The following is a 16454-nucleotide window of genomic DNA, read 5'->3' on the forward strand; positions in this document are numbered from 1 at the left end:
GATTTCTCTGCTTTGTTTGGAGTTTTCAGGTGCCAGGATGAGGTCCAGCTGTGGAGCAATGCAAGCTGCTGTGGGGCCTTGGGCCTTCTTTTGGATGTTCTGGTTCTCTCTGACCCAGCTGCAGTTTGTTAGGTAATTTTAGATCTCAAAGGGCCCAGCCCATTCATATGCAAAAGCCTCTGCTAGCAGCTTGGGTGGGGCGGGGTCTCAGGGAATCAACAGGGTGGAGCAAACAGCTACGACTGATCCTCAGCCCTGCCCTAAGAGGTCCTGGGTTTCAGTGTCCAGCGGTAATCGCTGCAAGCACCTCTGAGAGAAAGCCGCCCTCCAGTTCCGCCCGCTGCCAGACAGTCCAGTTTCTCCCTGTATGAGTCTGGATCCCCAGAGACTCACTTGGAACTGGAGTTCAGGGCCGTCGGGAGCTTGTGTCTCCCTCCCGATTAAAAAATAACCGCGTCCTCAGTTGCCAGCCCTTTCCCCGTGTGCACCTCCGTACCTCTGCACTTTACTTTTGCACCTTCTCTGAGTCTCAGTGTGCTTTTCTCTTTCCTTCTGGTTGTAAAATTTCCACTCAGCCAGCCTTCCTGTGGTTTTGGATGCTGTCCATTTTGTCTTTTAGTTGTATTTTTGAAGTGGTTGTGTGAGGTAGCCATTTCAGGTGTCTACCTATGCCACCATCTTGGTTTCTCCTCGAGGCATATTTCTTTTAAATATTTTTTTATTGCTTTCAGAGAGGAGAGGACAGAGAGTAGAAACATTAGTGATGAGAGAGAATTCATTGATCGGCTGTCTCCTGCATGCCACCCACTAGGAATTGAGCCCACAACCCGGGCATGTGCCCTAACTGGGAATGATCTCCTGGTTCATGGCTTGACTCCCAACCACTACGCCACGGCAGCGGAGCGGTGGAGGCATATTCTTAAATAGGAATATGGATAGGGAAGTTAGAGTGTATGGGCACAGATGGGAACTTTTGGAAATTTTAATCCAGTAGGCTCTATTTTCTCTGTGAAATAGGAATCAAGGTCATCCCATGGTAATATTGACATGTTATAAAAGTAAGCTTTCTTCAGTGCTCTATCCCTATGCTTTGAACAGTGATTTGAACATAGTGAGTGTTTAATACATACTCCAGGAAGAGTAATCTTGGATTGGAAGGGAGAAGGGACAGAGTCAAGTAGATAGTATAGGGAGCTGCTGTTGGGTTAAGCCAGTGGTCGGCAAACTCATTATTCAACAGAGCCAAATAGCAACAGTACAACGATTGAAATTTCTTTTCAGAGGCAAATTTTTTAAACTTAAACTATATAAGTAGGTACATTGTTATTAACTTAATTAGGGTACTCCTAAGGCTTAGGAAGAGCCACACTCAAGGGGCCAACGAGACGCATTTGGCTCGCGAGCCGCAGTTTGCCGACCATGGAGTTAAGCTATAGTGGTGTTCATGAGACTGATAAATAATATGGAAGAAAAATTGAAAGGAATTGATGTTTATTTGGCTAAGATGAAGGAAAAGTTGAAGATGACCTATCTGAATGTAGCTCTAGAACAGAAGTGGGGAATGTTTGGCCTGCGGGCCATATAAGGCATGTAAAATCATTTTGTCTGGCCCTGCCAAGGCAGCAGGGGTGAGTTAATTAAATATTTGACCAAATATAGCAGGGTAATTTTTAAGTTGATAAATTTGTATGGCCCTCAAATGATGTTGTAAATATTTGAATGGCCCTTGGCAGAAAAAAGGTTCCTCACCTCTGTTCTAGAGCGTGTCCTCGGTCTTTGAAGTTAAGTGAACTGTGATGTTGCTTAATGATTTGAGGGATTTTTCAGAGATTTAATTGCTGAACACTCTAACCAGTTTTTATAGCAGTTGTAATCATCTATTTTGTCTGTGCTTACCAAGGTCTATCATAGTAGTTGCCAAGGAATCAAGTCTCTCCTGCTGCTGCCTTCCAGGAGTTTAGGGGAAATTGTGTTTTGGGCTTCTGCAGAAGTGTTTGATATTGAAAATTAAATATATGGAAACCTTGCAGACTCTTTAAAATACTCTGCATAGATTCTTGAAATGGTGAGGGATATTGTTCCATACATTCTATAAGCACACTTAGGCACGTGACAAGAAAGAGTATGTTGAATCTTAGGTATAAATTTAATTGGCATGGTGTGAATACGTTGGATCATGGTTTTCCCATGGTAGTCATCACAGCCACATGTCAGGGATAACCGGAGGATTTGAGCATGAACACTGAGTACTTGGGGGCTAAGGAGTCTCTACATCAACTTCAGAGATGTGTTAGTTTTTGCAGTTTTATCGAGAGTCCTTATAAAATTTTATTTGCATGATGATCCTGCAAAACAGTAACAGAAACATTTGAATGGTCTTACTATAGCTAATACTTGAATTTTTCTGATAAGTCAAATAGTACTGGTAGATGATTTCATTATTTAGAGGTGAGGAAAACCCCTTAAAAAGGACTTTTAATCCTTTGATTTAATAATAAAATTTTATAGCAAGGAGACGTACATTAAACTCTTCATTCTGTCTTTATGGAGAAGTAAATGACTCAAAAGCAAGATGGCATCAGAAATTTTTTCAAGGGGGTGGTGAGAATAAATTAACCAAAGAACTTATATGCATACATATATAACCCATGGACACAGACAATAGTGCATTGAAGTCATGGGAAGGGGATGGTTGCAAGGTGCAGGAAGATCATTGGGGGGAAAAAAGGAACATCTGTAACACTTTCAACAATAAAGACAAATTTTTAAAAAAGATAAAAACATAAAAAGAAAGTGAGTCCTTAGAAGTTGGCACTATTCAAATCAGTGTTCACATAGTTGATTAATAATTGTCTTTATGCATTATATTTAGATTCTATTTATAGTGATTGTTAATATTAAGACATGTTTATTGAGCATCTAATACATGTAAGATCTACTATACTAGATGCTGGGGCTACAACAATAGGTAAGATGTGATCTTTTCCCATGTAGGTGTTATGTAGTCTAGTTGGTGGGGAGACAGGACACAGCCATGTAAGGATCAATAGCGTTACAGAGCAGTGTGGAAGACCACAATTCTGCAGAGGTACTTTAAGGGCTTCACAAATATTAGATGCACATTTCTTTTTAAAATATTTTAACCATTTAAAAAATAAATACATTATATAAATGTGGTTTTTGCACCAAATATTATCCACAGAAGGAAGACCACAAAAGCTAATAAATTTATTTTGCAAATTAATTTATTCTTTTTTTACAATTTCAAAATAAAGTAGCAAAACCTTTATTTGTATTTCTTAAATACTGTGAAAGAAGACACATAGCCCTAGAAGCATTTTTTTTAGCATTTATTTTCCCTTTTCTACCTTTGCCCTCATATAATGGTTTTGTTCCCAAGTTATTCCTCAAAACCTCTCTAACCCCCACAAAAAAACCAAAACCTCTTCTGGCAATTTCTTTCCATTTTTTTCCCTTCTGATTCTCCATCACAAAATCTCAAAAACTGAACTGTCAAATTAACATCTACCTCAGAAAGCCTGGGAGGAGGAGAGTCATTGAGCAGGCCAACCTAGAGAATACTCTTCTGAGAGCCTGGGGAGGAGAAATCCAGGGACTTCACATGGAGTCGTTTTTATCCCTCTGTTTGTTAATCCTTTGTTGACTGCATGGTGCTAGAGCTCTCTGACCAGGTCTTCAAATGACAATTTCCTAGGAGTCATTACATTAACAATATATGTTTAAGGACAAAGAAGAAATATGGTTTCTCACAACTGGAAGGATTTTATCATATAGTGTGCTGGGCCAGTTCAGCCAAGGGTTCAGTGAGCCTGAGGGGGGGCGGTGAAGGATGTAGAAAAGACAAAGGGAAAAAGCTGGGTCTCAGTGGTTCTCAACTTGTCCATTGCGACCCCTTTGGCGGGGTCACCTAAGACCATCCTGCAAATCAGATATTTACATTATGATTCATAACAGTAGCAACATTACAGTTATGAAGAAGCAACGAAAAGAATTTTATGGTTGGGTCACAGCATGAGGAACTGTATTTAAAGGGCCAGAAGGTTGAGAACCACTGGCTCTAGGTGGATTGCCTGTGCCTGGCTAAGGCCACAGAGAGAGACCCAGACAGCAAGCTGAGCCTTTATTTTATAGCCAGAGGTAAACAGGTATTGGTCACCATAGTTACATTATTCTTGTGAGTTTTACTTGTTTTGGCAGCACTTGCTACATCTCCCTCAGCCCATTAGCTACCCAGATAAGATCTAGTAAGTTACAAGGTCAAGCCTAATTATGCTAAGAGGGCTATGCCCTCTAAGCTGAGACTTGTTTGTGGCTTTGCCAACAGGTAAGTCTGAGGCTTAACCCTATAGCCGTGCCCTACCATACAGCATTTTGCAATAGTGAACCTCAACCATCTTGTTTTGCTATTAGGACATGTGATGGTATTCTTTATCTTTTATGACATTTGACACCAAAATTTACTTGATATGATTCATAAGTGGATGAATACTGGAGGACATATATGTATATTAGTCTACTGTAAAAATGATAATGTCTGGTAATTTTGGAGCAAAGAAAATTGCTGTCCTCTCTTCAAAAAATGATGAGCCACCAATGTTTTCAAAGTAAAATGTTTTGACAATGCAAGGGTAAGAAGTGGATGTAAAGATAAGCCAAAATCACCCTAACTAATTTGGCTCAGTGGATAGAGCGTCAACCTGCGGACTGAAGGATTCCGGGTTTGATTCCAGTCAAGGGCACATGCCTAGGTTGCAGGCTTGATCCCCAATAGGGGGTGTGCAGGAGGCAGTCAATCATATCGTTGATGTTTCTGTCGCTCTCCCTCTCCCTTTCTCTCTAAAATCAATAAAAATATGTTTGTTTAAAAAAAGATAAGCCAAAACCTATCAAATGTATATGAATTCAGGGAACCAGTGTTTATAAGATAGATATATTTCTAGGATTAGATGTAATAACTGATAAGTTAGCTACATTATAAAAATTTTGTGTCTTTTAGGTCTATATACCTTTAAAGTCACATTATTAGGCAATAAAAATTTGGGTTTACTATGTTACTAAAATTTTTTAATATTCATTGTTCCTTTATTTCATTTGTAAGTTATTCATAAAATGACATTATAAAGGGGTCCATGGTAATGGCTATTTTTCCTGATGTACTGATGGTTTAGACATGAACTAAATAAAGTTCTTTCTACCCTGTCTATAATAAGTCCTCTGACTGTTTGCTCTATCACAGCACACCATTTTCTTCTTAGTGCTTTTGACAAAATTTACTTTTATTTCCTTTTGTGTGGTGTCTTTCTCATCTGCTTAGTAAACTATGAGGGCACAGACTAAGTCTGTCTTGTTATATAGTGAATCTCCAGCACACCACCTAGTCCTTGACAAGTGTTAAGTGTGTAATAAATTTGTCAATGGGGTGGGTGCTTATACAGTCTTCCTTGGTTAGATTTTTGGACTTTGTCAACAGACTCAGATTTGGGGTTAGTTCAGCCATTTTACTCATTGAAATATATTATATTGCTTCAAATTACCATATATGTTAGTGTCATGAACCAGATTATTTCTTTCTGAGTTCTGAGTAATGCTGCCTGTTTTAGAAAAGAACCAGTAATTGCTTTATGTCTTGTTTGTTTTTTTCTTTTTGCATGTTCAATTTGATTAAGCTAATTTGTAATGAGATTGATCAAGCTTAAAGCATTTTTCTTATATTTAGCACATATTGTATTGGAGGGTGGTGGAGGTGAAAGGCAGACACATAATTAGAAATGGTATATATTAAGCCTCCTATGCACATGGAAGGTTTAACAGCTTCTAAAATGTTTTGATGAATAGTAGGTATCCATTAAGTGGTTGTTGAAATGTTTTCTTTTTTTATGTTACAGTAAATTATCACTCCTGCCAAACACAGTCTATTTGGGCATTTATGATGGATAAATAGATACATAGGGACTCCAAAATTTTTGAATACAGTATTTCACAAGTTATAGCCTAATCATGATATATGTAAGAAGATAATACTAGTAGGGTGCATTTGGGATATGACTGGACAGCACTTATTTTACTTATTAGATGACCTTTTTTTAAAAAAAAATATATTTTATTGATTTTTTCACAGAGAGGAAGGGAGAGAGACAGAGAGCCAGAAACATCGACGAGAGAGAAACATCGATCAGCTGCCTCCCACACATCTCCCACTGGGGATGTGCCCACAACCCAGGTACATGCCCCTGACCAGAACCGAACCTGGGACCCTTCAGTCCGCAGGCTGACGCTCTATCCACTGAGCCAAGCCAGTCTCGGCTAGATGACCTTTCCGTTCTTATCACAGAACCTTTGGTATTACAGATGCATTGTTAAAACCCTGAATAATAAACCCCTGAACATAAAAAGGCATATCTTATAAATGATATATCCTGCCCCTTATTTCCTGAGTAAACTCTCTTCCACCTCTAAGATTTCATACTATCCTCCTTATTTTTCTCATTAAATAGAAAAGGGATCAAAGTTAGACCTTGTTAAGCTCCCTGGAGATAGGAGGGCTTCCTTTTGAACAGGGCACGGTGAAGATGAATCACTTTATGATAGGATAAAAAGCTCATCATAAGCTATGTTCCCTCTGTCTTCAGTGAAGAATCTTTAGAGCTCATGTAGCCTCTAGAGCAGTGGTTCTCAACCTTCCTAATGCCGCAACTGCAGCTTACGCCTGCTCTCCGCTGGCAAGTGGACATCACCCCAGGGCTCCCGGGCTGCCAGAGGGATGTCTGACTGCCAGCTTAGGCCCGACACCCCAGGGAGCGGGCCTAAGCCAGCAGGTGGACATTCCCCGAGCGGTCCCAGACTGTGAGAAGGCACAGGCCAGGCTGAGGGACCCCCCCCCCTGCACAAATTTTGTGCACCAGGCCTCTAGTCCTATATAATAAGAGAGGAATATGCCAATTAGCCATTATGCCCTGAGGCATAATGACCAATCGCATCAAGATCAGATCACAGATCAGCAGGAGGGTGGGCCAGCGAGGTACAAGTGGGCTGCAGAGAGCTACAAGAGGGGGCAGGGCAGCAAGCTATGAAGAGGGCAGGGGGAGCTACAGGAGGGTGGGGCAGCAGGCAGAGCTTCAGGAGGGTGGGGCAGCAGATGGAGAGCTACAGGAGGGTGGCAGAAACCTACTGGTGCATGGATTCGTGCACAGGGCTACTAGTATTTTAAAAATCTAAAACGCCAACATGCCCAACACCAAGTTCATCACTTCTTCTTGTTTAGAATAGCCCTGTTCTTGGCTTTCTGCAACTACGGGTCTTAGTTCTTTTGAGCTGCTCTAGCAACAATACCATCGACTGTGTGGGACATAAACAACAAACATTTATTTTTCACAGTTCTTGAGACTGGGAAGTTCAAGATCATGCCACTGGCAGATTCAGTGTCTAATGAGGACACACTTCTCTTTAACAGCCAATTTCTCACTGTGTCCTCACGTGGTAGAAAGGGCAAAGGATCTCTCTCTGTGGCCTCTTTTATGACAGCATCAATCCCATTCATGATGGCTCTACCTGCATGACTTAATCATCTCCCAAAGGCTCCACCTATAATACTATCACCTTAGGGGATAGGATTTCATATGTGAATGTGGGGAGGAGGGACACAAACATTCTGTCCATAGCACTGTGCTTCCTAATTCCCCATTTCTTTCAGTTTTATTTCTCTTGAGGAGGGGGTGTTGTTCTTTATCCTTCTTATTCAGCACATATCTGGTTGTATTATCCTTCTGAAATGTCAATAGATTCACTGCTTCAGTTCCATTCCCCTGACTATGCCGTAGAATAGGTCCTTATTACTATCACTTCATTTCTATTTTGACGTGGTAGTCTTCTAGTTTGTTTTCTGATTCCAGTCTCTCACCTGAGCAGTTTAAATAATTGTTCTTTCTGAGTTGGTTTTGCCTTGTAGGAGAGTATATGTTTATTATTTTGCTCTTACCACGGAGACTTAAACACTTAGAAAAATTCTAGATTCATATCTCATTTAGAAGATAAATTAGTGCCCTGGCCAGATAGCTCAGTTGGTTAAAGCATCATCTCGATATTCCAACATTGCAAGTTCGATCCCCAGTCAGGACACATACAAGAATCAACCAATGGGTGCATGAATAAGTGGAACAACAAATTGATGTTTCTCCTCCCTCTCTCCCTTCATACCTTTCTCTCTCCCTTGTCCTTACTTCTTCTCTAAAATCAATCAATCAAGGTGTTTTTTTTTTAAAAAAGAATTTATTTATTTAACTCAACCTCCTGGCTTAATGAAACAAAACCTTCTCTACTAATATGCTTTTATTTTTACACTAATGGACTCATATTTTATATGGGCCATATAAAAGGAAAAATGATCCTAGAAAGATTATGGAGACATAAAGCTTGTAAAATATGAAAAGCAGCAGTTGTAAGATTCATGAAGTTGGGGAATTAGGATTATCCCTTTCTCACAGAAGTGGGAGTGAGAATGTTGAGGAACAGTGTCACAGAATAGTTGGGTCCCCACTTGGAGACATGCTGGAGGGAAGGGGGAGTGATTGATCATGTTATAAAAACATTTTTTACCTAACCACGGCACAATGTTATATTCCTGAAAATCTTCATGATTTAGAGTGTCCAAGATTGAGATATTTAGATCTTATGGAAAAAAACTGCTTTTGGGTATTGAGGTAATTAATGAATCCAAAACACCTAGAAAAATAATCAACTTTACTTAAAGGCAGCACTAAGTAAACAGAATATAAATAAATTTTATATTTTAAGTTAGTATTAATGGCTCCTGAATAACATCAATTATTGATTGCTTGAAACTACAGGATTTTATACTAGGTTCAAAAGAATGTAAATTTATATGAATGTTTGCAATTTTATTGTAATTCAGTTTTATTCATTAACCATTTTGGAAATTTATTTTGCATTACATTTTGGGTTGCAGAAGGGAGCAACATTACAAAATGTAAGAAAGGAAATTGTCAAACCTTCATTTGTTATGGAAAAAATAGATTCAGAGATCCTTAATGACTTGGAGACAAAATGATTACTACACCTCAGTTGCATTTTATATCTTGGGGTGACTTTGATTTTAGGTGACGCACTATTCACTAGGCCCTAGTCTAAACAAATCTTTTCTCAACTCTACCACACCTTTTAGCTTTTTCTTTCTATATTCCAGCATTATTAAAAGAGAAATTAATTCTTGCTGCTCTTTTTCATTATTTGTTTACTTCTGTGTAGTGATCCTGAACAATGACTAAGCTTAGACATTACTGGACTCCTTTTCTTAAAAAAATAAATCTTTCTCCCTCATTAAACCTGATTTTATTATTCACTCATTCTTCAGAAAATATTTTTATATGCTTTTATTGAGTTTCTTAGAGAGAGAGAAAGGGAGAGGGATAGAGAGATAGAAACATAATGAGAAACATCGATCAGCTGCCTCCTGCACGCCCCCTACTGGGGATCGAGCCCATAACTCAGGTATGTGCCCTGACCAGGAATCAAACTGAGCCCTCTTGGTTCATGAGTTGATGGTCAACCACTGGGCCACATCAGCCAAGCACAAATATTAAGTGTCTAGTATTTTTTCAGTACTGTGCTGGGTATTAGTTAAACAGTGGTATGTAATACCATCTCTTTACTTGTGGAGTTTATTTTAGAAGTAGAAACAAGACAAAATTAAAACTGCATCTCCTTCCCCAACACTCCCTATGATCCTTACTTTATTTATTTATATAGCATTTTTAGCATCAGAGACTGTTTTTTCTTTTTTTATGCCCCCCACAGAAAGTTGGCTACAGGAGGGCAAGGGTTTCTCTCTGTTTTGCTAAAGGAATGTTTGTTGGTTGTGAAGTGAGAAAAATCACATCTGGCTAGTCATCGTGTCCCCTTGACCATGCTTCTTTAGTCTGTCTTAAATAAAACCACTGCTGCTTCCTTAGTTCAAGCCCCTTTTAATTTTGCTCGATCCATTAAAGTAGCTTCTTAACAGTTTCCCTGCGTCTTTTGTACCTTTCCTCTTAAGACTGCTGCCAGTAATCTTTGTAAAATTCAAATCTGAATTTCTTCAATGCTCTTCCATCTATTAAGGGTAAATCAAACTTCCTTCCTGGGTTTTCATTATTGGGTTCCTGCCTGGCCATCCAGCCTTGCTCTTTTTATTTCTCTGCCACTCCCTGATTTTCATCTCAAACTTTATGCTCCAGTAGTACTAATATATTACATTTCTTAAAGCTTTTTCACAAAGTGTGGTGGCCAGACCAGAGGCATAGCTTGGCTTGGAAACTAGTTAGAAATGCAAATTATTGCACTACTTCGGGCCTACTGAACTCAGAAACCCTGGGAATGGGGCTAAGTCTTCCAGGTGATCCCGTTGTATGTAAATTTGAGAACCATTCCTTTAACCCCTTTTTTAAAAAATTCATTTCTTAAATAAGCTCAGCCATCACTTGCCATGTTTCAGTGCCACTTTAATTTGTGTAACTCTTAATCTACATCACTAACCGTGATTTATATGTCAACCCTACTTGTGTATTGGACATCTTTCCTGGATTTTCTTCCTGTACTTAAGACTGTTTAGGCTCTAAACAAAATTAATTTCCCATCTGCTGAAATCTGTTTTACATACTGTTTCCTGTTTCCTCCTTCAAAGGATTCCTCTGTGCAGCTTTGATTGTAGATTTTGCAGTATTTTCTCATTGGTTTCTATTTTGTCTTGCTTGTCTAGAGAAACCAAAAGAAGAAAAAAAAAGTGTTTTTTTGGTTTTTTTTGTAACTCTACTGACCAAAATAGGGTCAGGATTTTCCAGACAATAAAATTAACTATTGTTTATAGACCCATCTGTTGAAATGTATTTTTGTCTTATGCTCCCTAACTTTTTCCTTCCTTCCCTTTTCCCTTTCTCAGTCTTTTTTCTCTCTCATTTTAAGAACTTAGAGATTACTTAACTTTGAATCTTGACTTTAATTGCCCAAGTTCTACCATAAAGCTGGAGGGATCCTTGATCTAGGCCTATAGAGTGATAGCTTGTACTGGCACCAAAGATTAAAGCCAGCCAACATTTCAGATATCTCTGTGCAGATTCTACAGTAGTTTCTCAGTAAATGTTTTTTTAATGAATAAGTGAGTGAGGAGGCATGTGTCAAAAGACTGGGCAGATCTCCAAGGTCAAAAAAGCATGGTGATCTTGTGGCTAGAATAGATAAGGCACCTCAAGAAATTGAGCAATAATGACTGAGAAATTTCAACACTCAAATATTTATTAAGTGAATAAATGAAAGATTTTAAAGGAAAAAACAAATAGTCATAGTCACAGATGGTTAGATATTTCCTTCTCTGAGGGAGGAAGGATAAAATGTTATTTCAGTGTAAACTTTCAAGTTTAATTTTTAAAATTTGTGCATCTTTATGTGTGCTTCCCTATGAACATTCAGTTTGATACATATTTTTAATAATTTCATATTGATTTATGTATGTTATATTCTATTGGTTTGACCATATATCTTGGGCTATAACTTTTAGCTATTATATTTCTACTAGAGGCCCGGTGCACAAATTTGTGCACCAGTGGGGTCCCTTGACCTGGCCTGCAGGATCGGGCTGAAACTGGCTCTCTGACATCCCCCGAGGGGTCCCGGATTGCGAGAGGGCACAAGACAGGCCAAGGGACCTCACTAGTGCACCATCGGGGCCAGGGAGGGACACAGGAGGTTGGCCAGCCAGGGAGGGCTCCAGGTCATGTCTGGCCCATCTTGCTCAGTCCCGATCGTCCAGACCTCAGCAGCAAACTAACATACCAGTCGGAGCCTCTGCCCCCGGTGGTCAGTGCACATCATAGTGAGCGGTTGAGCGGTCTTAGCATATCATGCTTTGATTGGTTGAATGGATGACCGGACACTTAGCGGCTTTTATTATATGGAACTTTTGTTGGGTTGGAAAAACAATGTTATTAAATTGTTAAATTGCACATCTGAATTACCTTGCATATGAAGAATTTTTATACTTGAAATTTATAATATATAGTCTCATAATTTGAGCTATTTTCTCATAAAGAATATGTATTCTTAAGTTATAATAATTTTTAAAAACTTTCTTTTTAACATATACACAGGAAACCTCGACCTGTCTCCCAGTTGGTTGCACAGCAGGTTACTCAGCAGTTTGTGCCCCCTACACAGTCAAAGAAAGAGAAAAAAGATAAAGTAGAAAAAGAAAAGAGTGAAAAGGAAACAACTAGCAAAAAGAACAGTCATAAGAAAACCAGGTAAATTTTTTAAATATTTTGTGGTACCTTTGAAATAATAAAATTAACCATTTTATCTCTTTTAATATAATATGTACGAAGTAGAAGTAAAAGATTTCATCTCCTTTATTGTAAAGTATCATGAAATTGGTTTTGGTGGGGTTTTTTGTAGTTTGAAAGATGTACAGACAGTCCTCGGGTTATGTCGGACTTGACGTACGTCGTTTCGTGGTTATGATGTCACCATCTCCCATTTATTTATTAAAAAAGAAAAGTTGCCGAAACCGGTTTGGCTCAGTGGATAGAGCATCGGCCTGCGGACTGAAGGGTCCCAGGTTCGATTCCGGTCAGGGGCATGTACCTGGGTTGCGGGCACATCCCCAGTGGGAGATGTGCAGGAGGCAGCTGATCGATGTCTCTCTCTCATCGATGTTTCTAACTCTCTGTCTCTCTCCCTTCCTCTCTGTAAAAAATCAATAAAATATATTTAAAAAAAAAAAAGAAAAGTTCCGTCATTTCAACATATGTACATATGTGCTTCATGTTTTTTATTACTTATTTATCACAAGTAAAGGTCAGGGATTGTTATCTTTCTTTTGAATTTTTTTTTTTACTGTTTCACTTCATTACTGCTGTGCATGTGCCTCATGTGAGTGACTTAGGTGCTTATGTAGGTGGGATCCGACTAACGGCGAAAATCGTGTTACCTTGCGCCATGGGAACGGCTAGCCAACATAACCCGAGGACCTACTGTACTAGAAGTTAAACACAGAGGCCACAAATATGAGCTTAAATGTGAGGATGTGTGTGTGTTTTTCACTAGATTAAAAGACATTTGTGTTTGAGTCATTTCTTTTTCACTCATAAAGCCAGGAGTAATAGTCACAGTATTCACAGATATTTGCATGGGCTTTAATCAGTCAAAATGGTCATGGTTCAGGCAGAATAGACAATCTTGATGCCCTTAGCCACGCACATCAATGGAGTAATAGCCCTGCATATAACGTAACCTTAGCTGTTACCAGCTTCCTCTCTGATGTAACTATATCATTGCCCTTCTACAACATTTGTTTTAAAAAAAATTGGTAACCTATCTGCAAAATTATGATAAAGCTATAAAAGTACAATTAAGAGCCAGCCTCTTATTTCCAGTGTCACAGTTTTTTGTCACGAAGAAGATTCATGAGTGAGTAGTTTGATTAATGTTAATGATTTGAAACATTTAATGATATTTTGTGGCTAGATACACATGAATGTAGAGCTTTAAACATAGATATGTTCATTTTGTTGTTCTTACCTAACTTGTTCATTATGTGCACAGAAAGTTAGTAGCCAGAAAAGCTAGTTTAAAATTATATCATCTTTTGTGTGTTTAGGCCAAGATTGAAAAATGTGGATCGGAGTAGTGCTCAGCATTTGGAAGTTACCGTTGGAGATCTGACAGTCATTATTACAGACTTTAAGGAGAAAACGAAGTCACCGCCTGCATCTAGTGCTGCTTCTGCAGATCAGCACAATCAGAGTGGCTCTAGTCCTGATAACACAGAGAGGGGAATGTCCAGGTCATCTTCACCTAGAGGAGAAGCCTCATCATTGAATGGAGAATCCCATTAAAGTTTATTTTCTCCAATTTCTTAGTTCATTCATATCATGCAAATATACAGATTATGCCAAGAAGTACCACATTTTCATGACAAACACATTCATGCACAATTCATAATTTGCATTTTACATAAAAGAGAAATTTGTTAGAATTTGTTAGATTTGATTGCAATCTATGCCTACCAAACATTTCCAGACTTTAACATTTTGGTCTCCACAATTAAAGGTGCCATGAAAATGTGGTTGAATTATTCATTATGCAGTGTTATTGGTAAGTCTATTTTCACTTTTAGTTTAGTGAATTCTAACACATAATTCTTGAATTCTCTACTATTGGCATGTAACGAAGTTAAATTTTTATAACATAGTGCAACCTGCCTAAATATGTATTATTTGAGAATTGTGAAACAAATAGTTATATGTATACAAGTCAAAGATCAACTTAATCAACTATTGCTGCAACAGGATTTTCTTAATGGCTATCCTCTTAATACACCTGCTGGTACTTGGTGTGGTTAAATAGAAAAACTGTTATTAAATAAAGAATTTGTATGAACCGTTGCCAATATTTTTGACACATTTTGCTAAATTATTTTTTCCTGAATTTTGTTTCTGGTTTTACCTCCTTTTTTTTTTTTTTTTTTGCTTTTTTTTTTTTTTTGCTTTCAAAACATTCATTTGTTGTAATGTTTACTCTCAGACTAGTAAACAATAAAACATTGATTATTTAGCTTTATAATTCAAGTTTAGTGCTATTGTCATTGAACACTGGTATTTTCTGTATTATATAAAATATTAAAATTCAAATAATTATAAGCATTTGACAAAAGCAGAAGAGAAAAGAAACCTGCCATATTTTAAAAGCTGCAGTTTTGGAAAAGCTTTAACTTAATAGTTCTATCACTGTTTCCTCGCCCCAAACTTTATCCAGGGTTATAGAAGTATGAATCTAATAAATACAGAAATGACAACTGTTGCACAGAACTGGGAAAAAGACTAGTTTTAAATCAGTTTAATTGGCCTCTTATTAAATGTAACAATTCTTATGAAAATCATAGTGCCCTATTTTCAGACACAGCTGCCAGTTTATGCATTTATCAATATCCCAAAATAAATATTTACAGCTCCACGTACTATTATGTAAAGTTATGAATAAAATATTTTTATGACTACAGATTTTGCATTTTTGTTTACAACTAATAAAGTGTTTTATGTTATATTTAAAAATCAAACCTAGAAACCACACAGTACTTCTTAAATTCTCCTAAGGTCTCCTGCTTTTTCTTAGCCATTTACTTAATATATAGCCACCTGTAGGAGACTTCTGCAATATCAATGAACTTAACAACATAACTTGGATACAAGATATCACATAAAGACATCATGATAGCATTTTAAGAAAAAAATAAAACTGTAGACCCTGACAGTTGTGATATATGGTGGTTTCATGTGATAATGTAATTTTCTGTTTTATTGCAGTACTTTTTACAGGCACAATGGTACTGTCTTTTTTGTAAGATGCTAGTTGTGAAATATAGTTAATTGCATACAGTAAAAGTCTGTGATTAAAACATTTATATACCTCATTCTTTAGTGTTGTTAAATGAAAAATTAAAATTTGTTTTTATTATCAGATACTTTCAGTGGAACTTCAACTAACTGGTTATGTTCTTTTAAAAAACATGAATTTTTTTCTGTCTTATTTTTTTTTTACCATATTTCAGATGTTTTTTAAAATATGCTTATTTTTAGACATAGCAAAAATTACAAATAATAATAGGGAAAATATTATAAATTTTAAGTCAAAACTATGCTTTAGAGGTACTGGGTCTTCTGATGATATTCAAATACTTTCAGAATGTATTTTCAATGGACTGCAAAAGAGACAAATCTGACAGAGGGTGGGATTTTACCTGAATGGGGGTGGCATAGTCATCTTTCTATATTGGTGGGGAGATAATGTAGCATGGAAATTAAAGTACTAACTGGTGTTTGGCATTTGAATCCCTGTTGTAGAACCTAAGGGACCTTGAGTAAATTACTTATTACTCAGGGTCACTTCCCATCTATTAAACAGGGTGATGATACTCATATCTGACTCATAGGGTTGTTGGGATGATTAAGTGTCAATCCATATAAAGTTCTTAACAATTACCTGACATATACTAGATGCTTAATAAATGTGAGCCATTACTATCTTAACTGGTAAAATTTCATTACAAAAATAAATTTGTAACAGAAATCATTTCCATACCCTCTTGTATTACAGAAAGGAATTGTGTTCTATAGGTTACACTGAATTTTCTGCATCAGATGTTTGCTCTGATCCTAGACCAGCTATTTTTCCATAATTAAAGAACCTGATGGTATGCACTAGGAGACAGCAGAAATGAACTGAGTTGCCTAGTTTAAAATTTTGTTTTCCTTTCATTAATGATAATTATCATCGCCTGCCTTCATATCACCCTACCTCAAACACTTCCAAACGAGGACGCAGGCCCAAATCCCACCTTAAAACCTAATATTAAAATATGCAAAAAGATTCAGAACCTGGGCTTAGGGTGC

At 37.6% G+C, this 16454-nt stretch overlaps 1 protein-coding gene across 1 annotated transcript in view; it reads left to right on the forward strand.

Annotated features, from left to right (window-relative positions):
• The window catches only part of LOC102772058 (YY1-associated factor 2), an 82946-nt gene extending 66830 nt beyond the window's left edge, over window positions 1-16116 (forward strand). Inside the window, exons 3-4 of the mRNA XM_006755578.1 lie at window positions 12156-12308; window positions 13664-16116. Coding sequence (XP_006755641.1) covers window positions 12156-12308; window positions 13664-13901 — 391 coding nt within the window. The 3' untranslated portion in view covers window positions 13902-16116. The remainder of the gene's footprint in view (window positions 1-12155; window positions 12309-13663) is intronic.
• The last annotated feature ends 338 nt before the right edge of the window (window positions 16117-16454 follow it).

This window comes from Myotis davidii, unplaced genomic scaffold (assembly GCF_000327345.1).
Source record: "Myotis davidii unplaced genomic scaffold, ASM32734v1 scaffold290, whole genome shotgun sequence".
In the NCBI taxonomy this organism is placed as follows: domain Eukaryota; kingdom Metazoa; phylum Chordata; class Mammalia; order Chiroptera; family Vespertilionidae; genus Myotis; species Myotis davidii.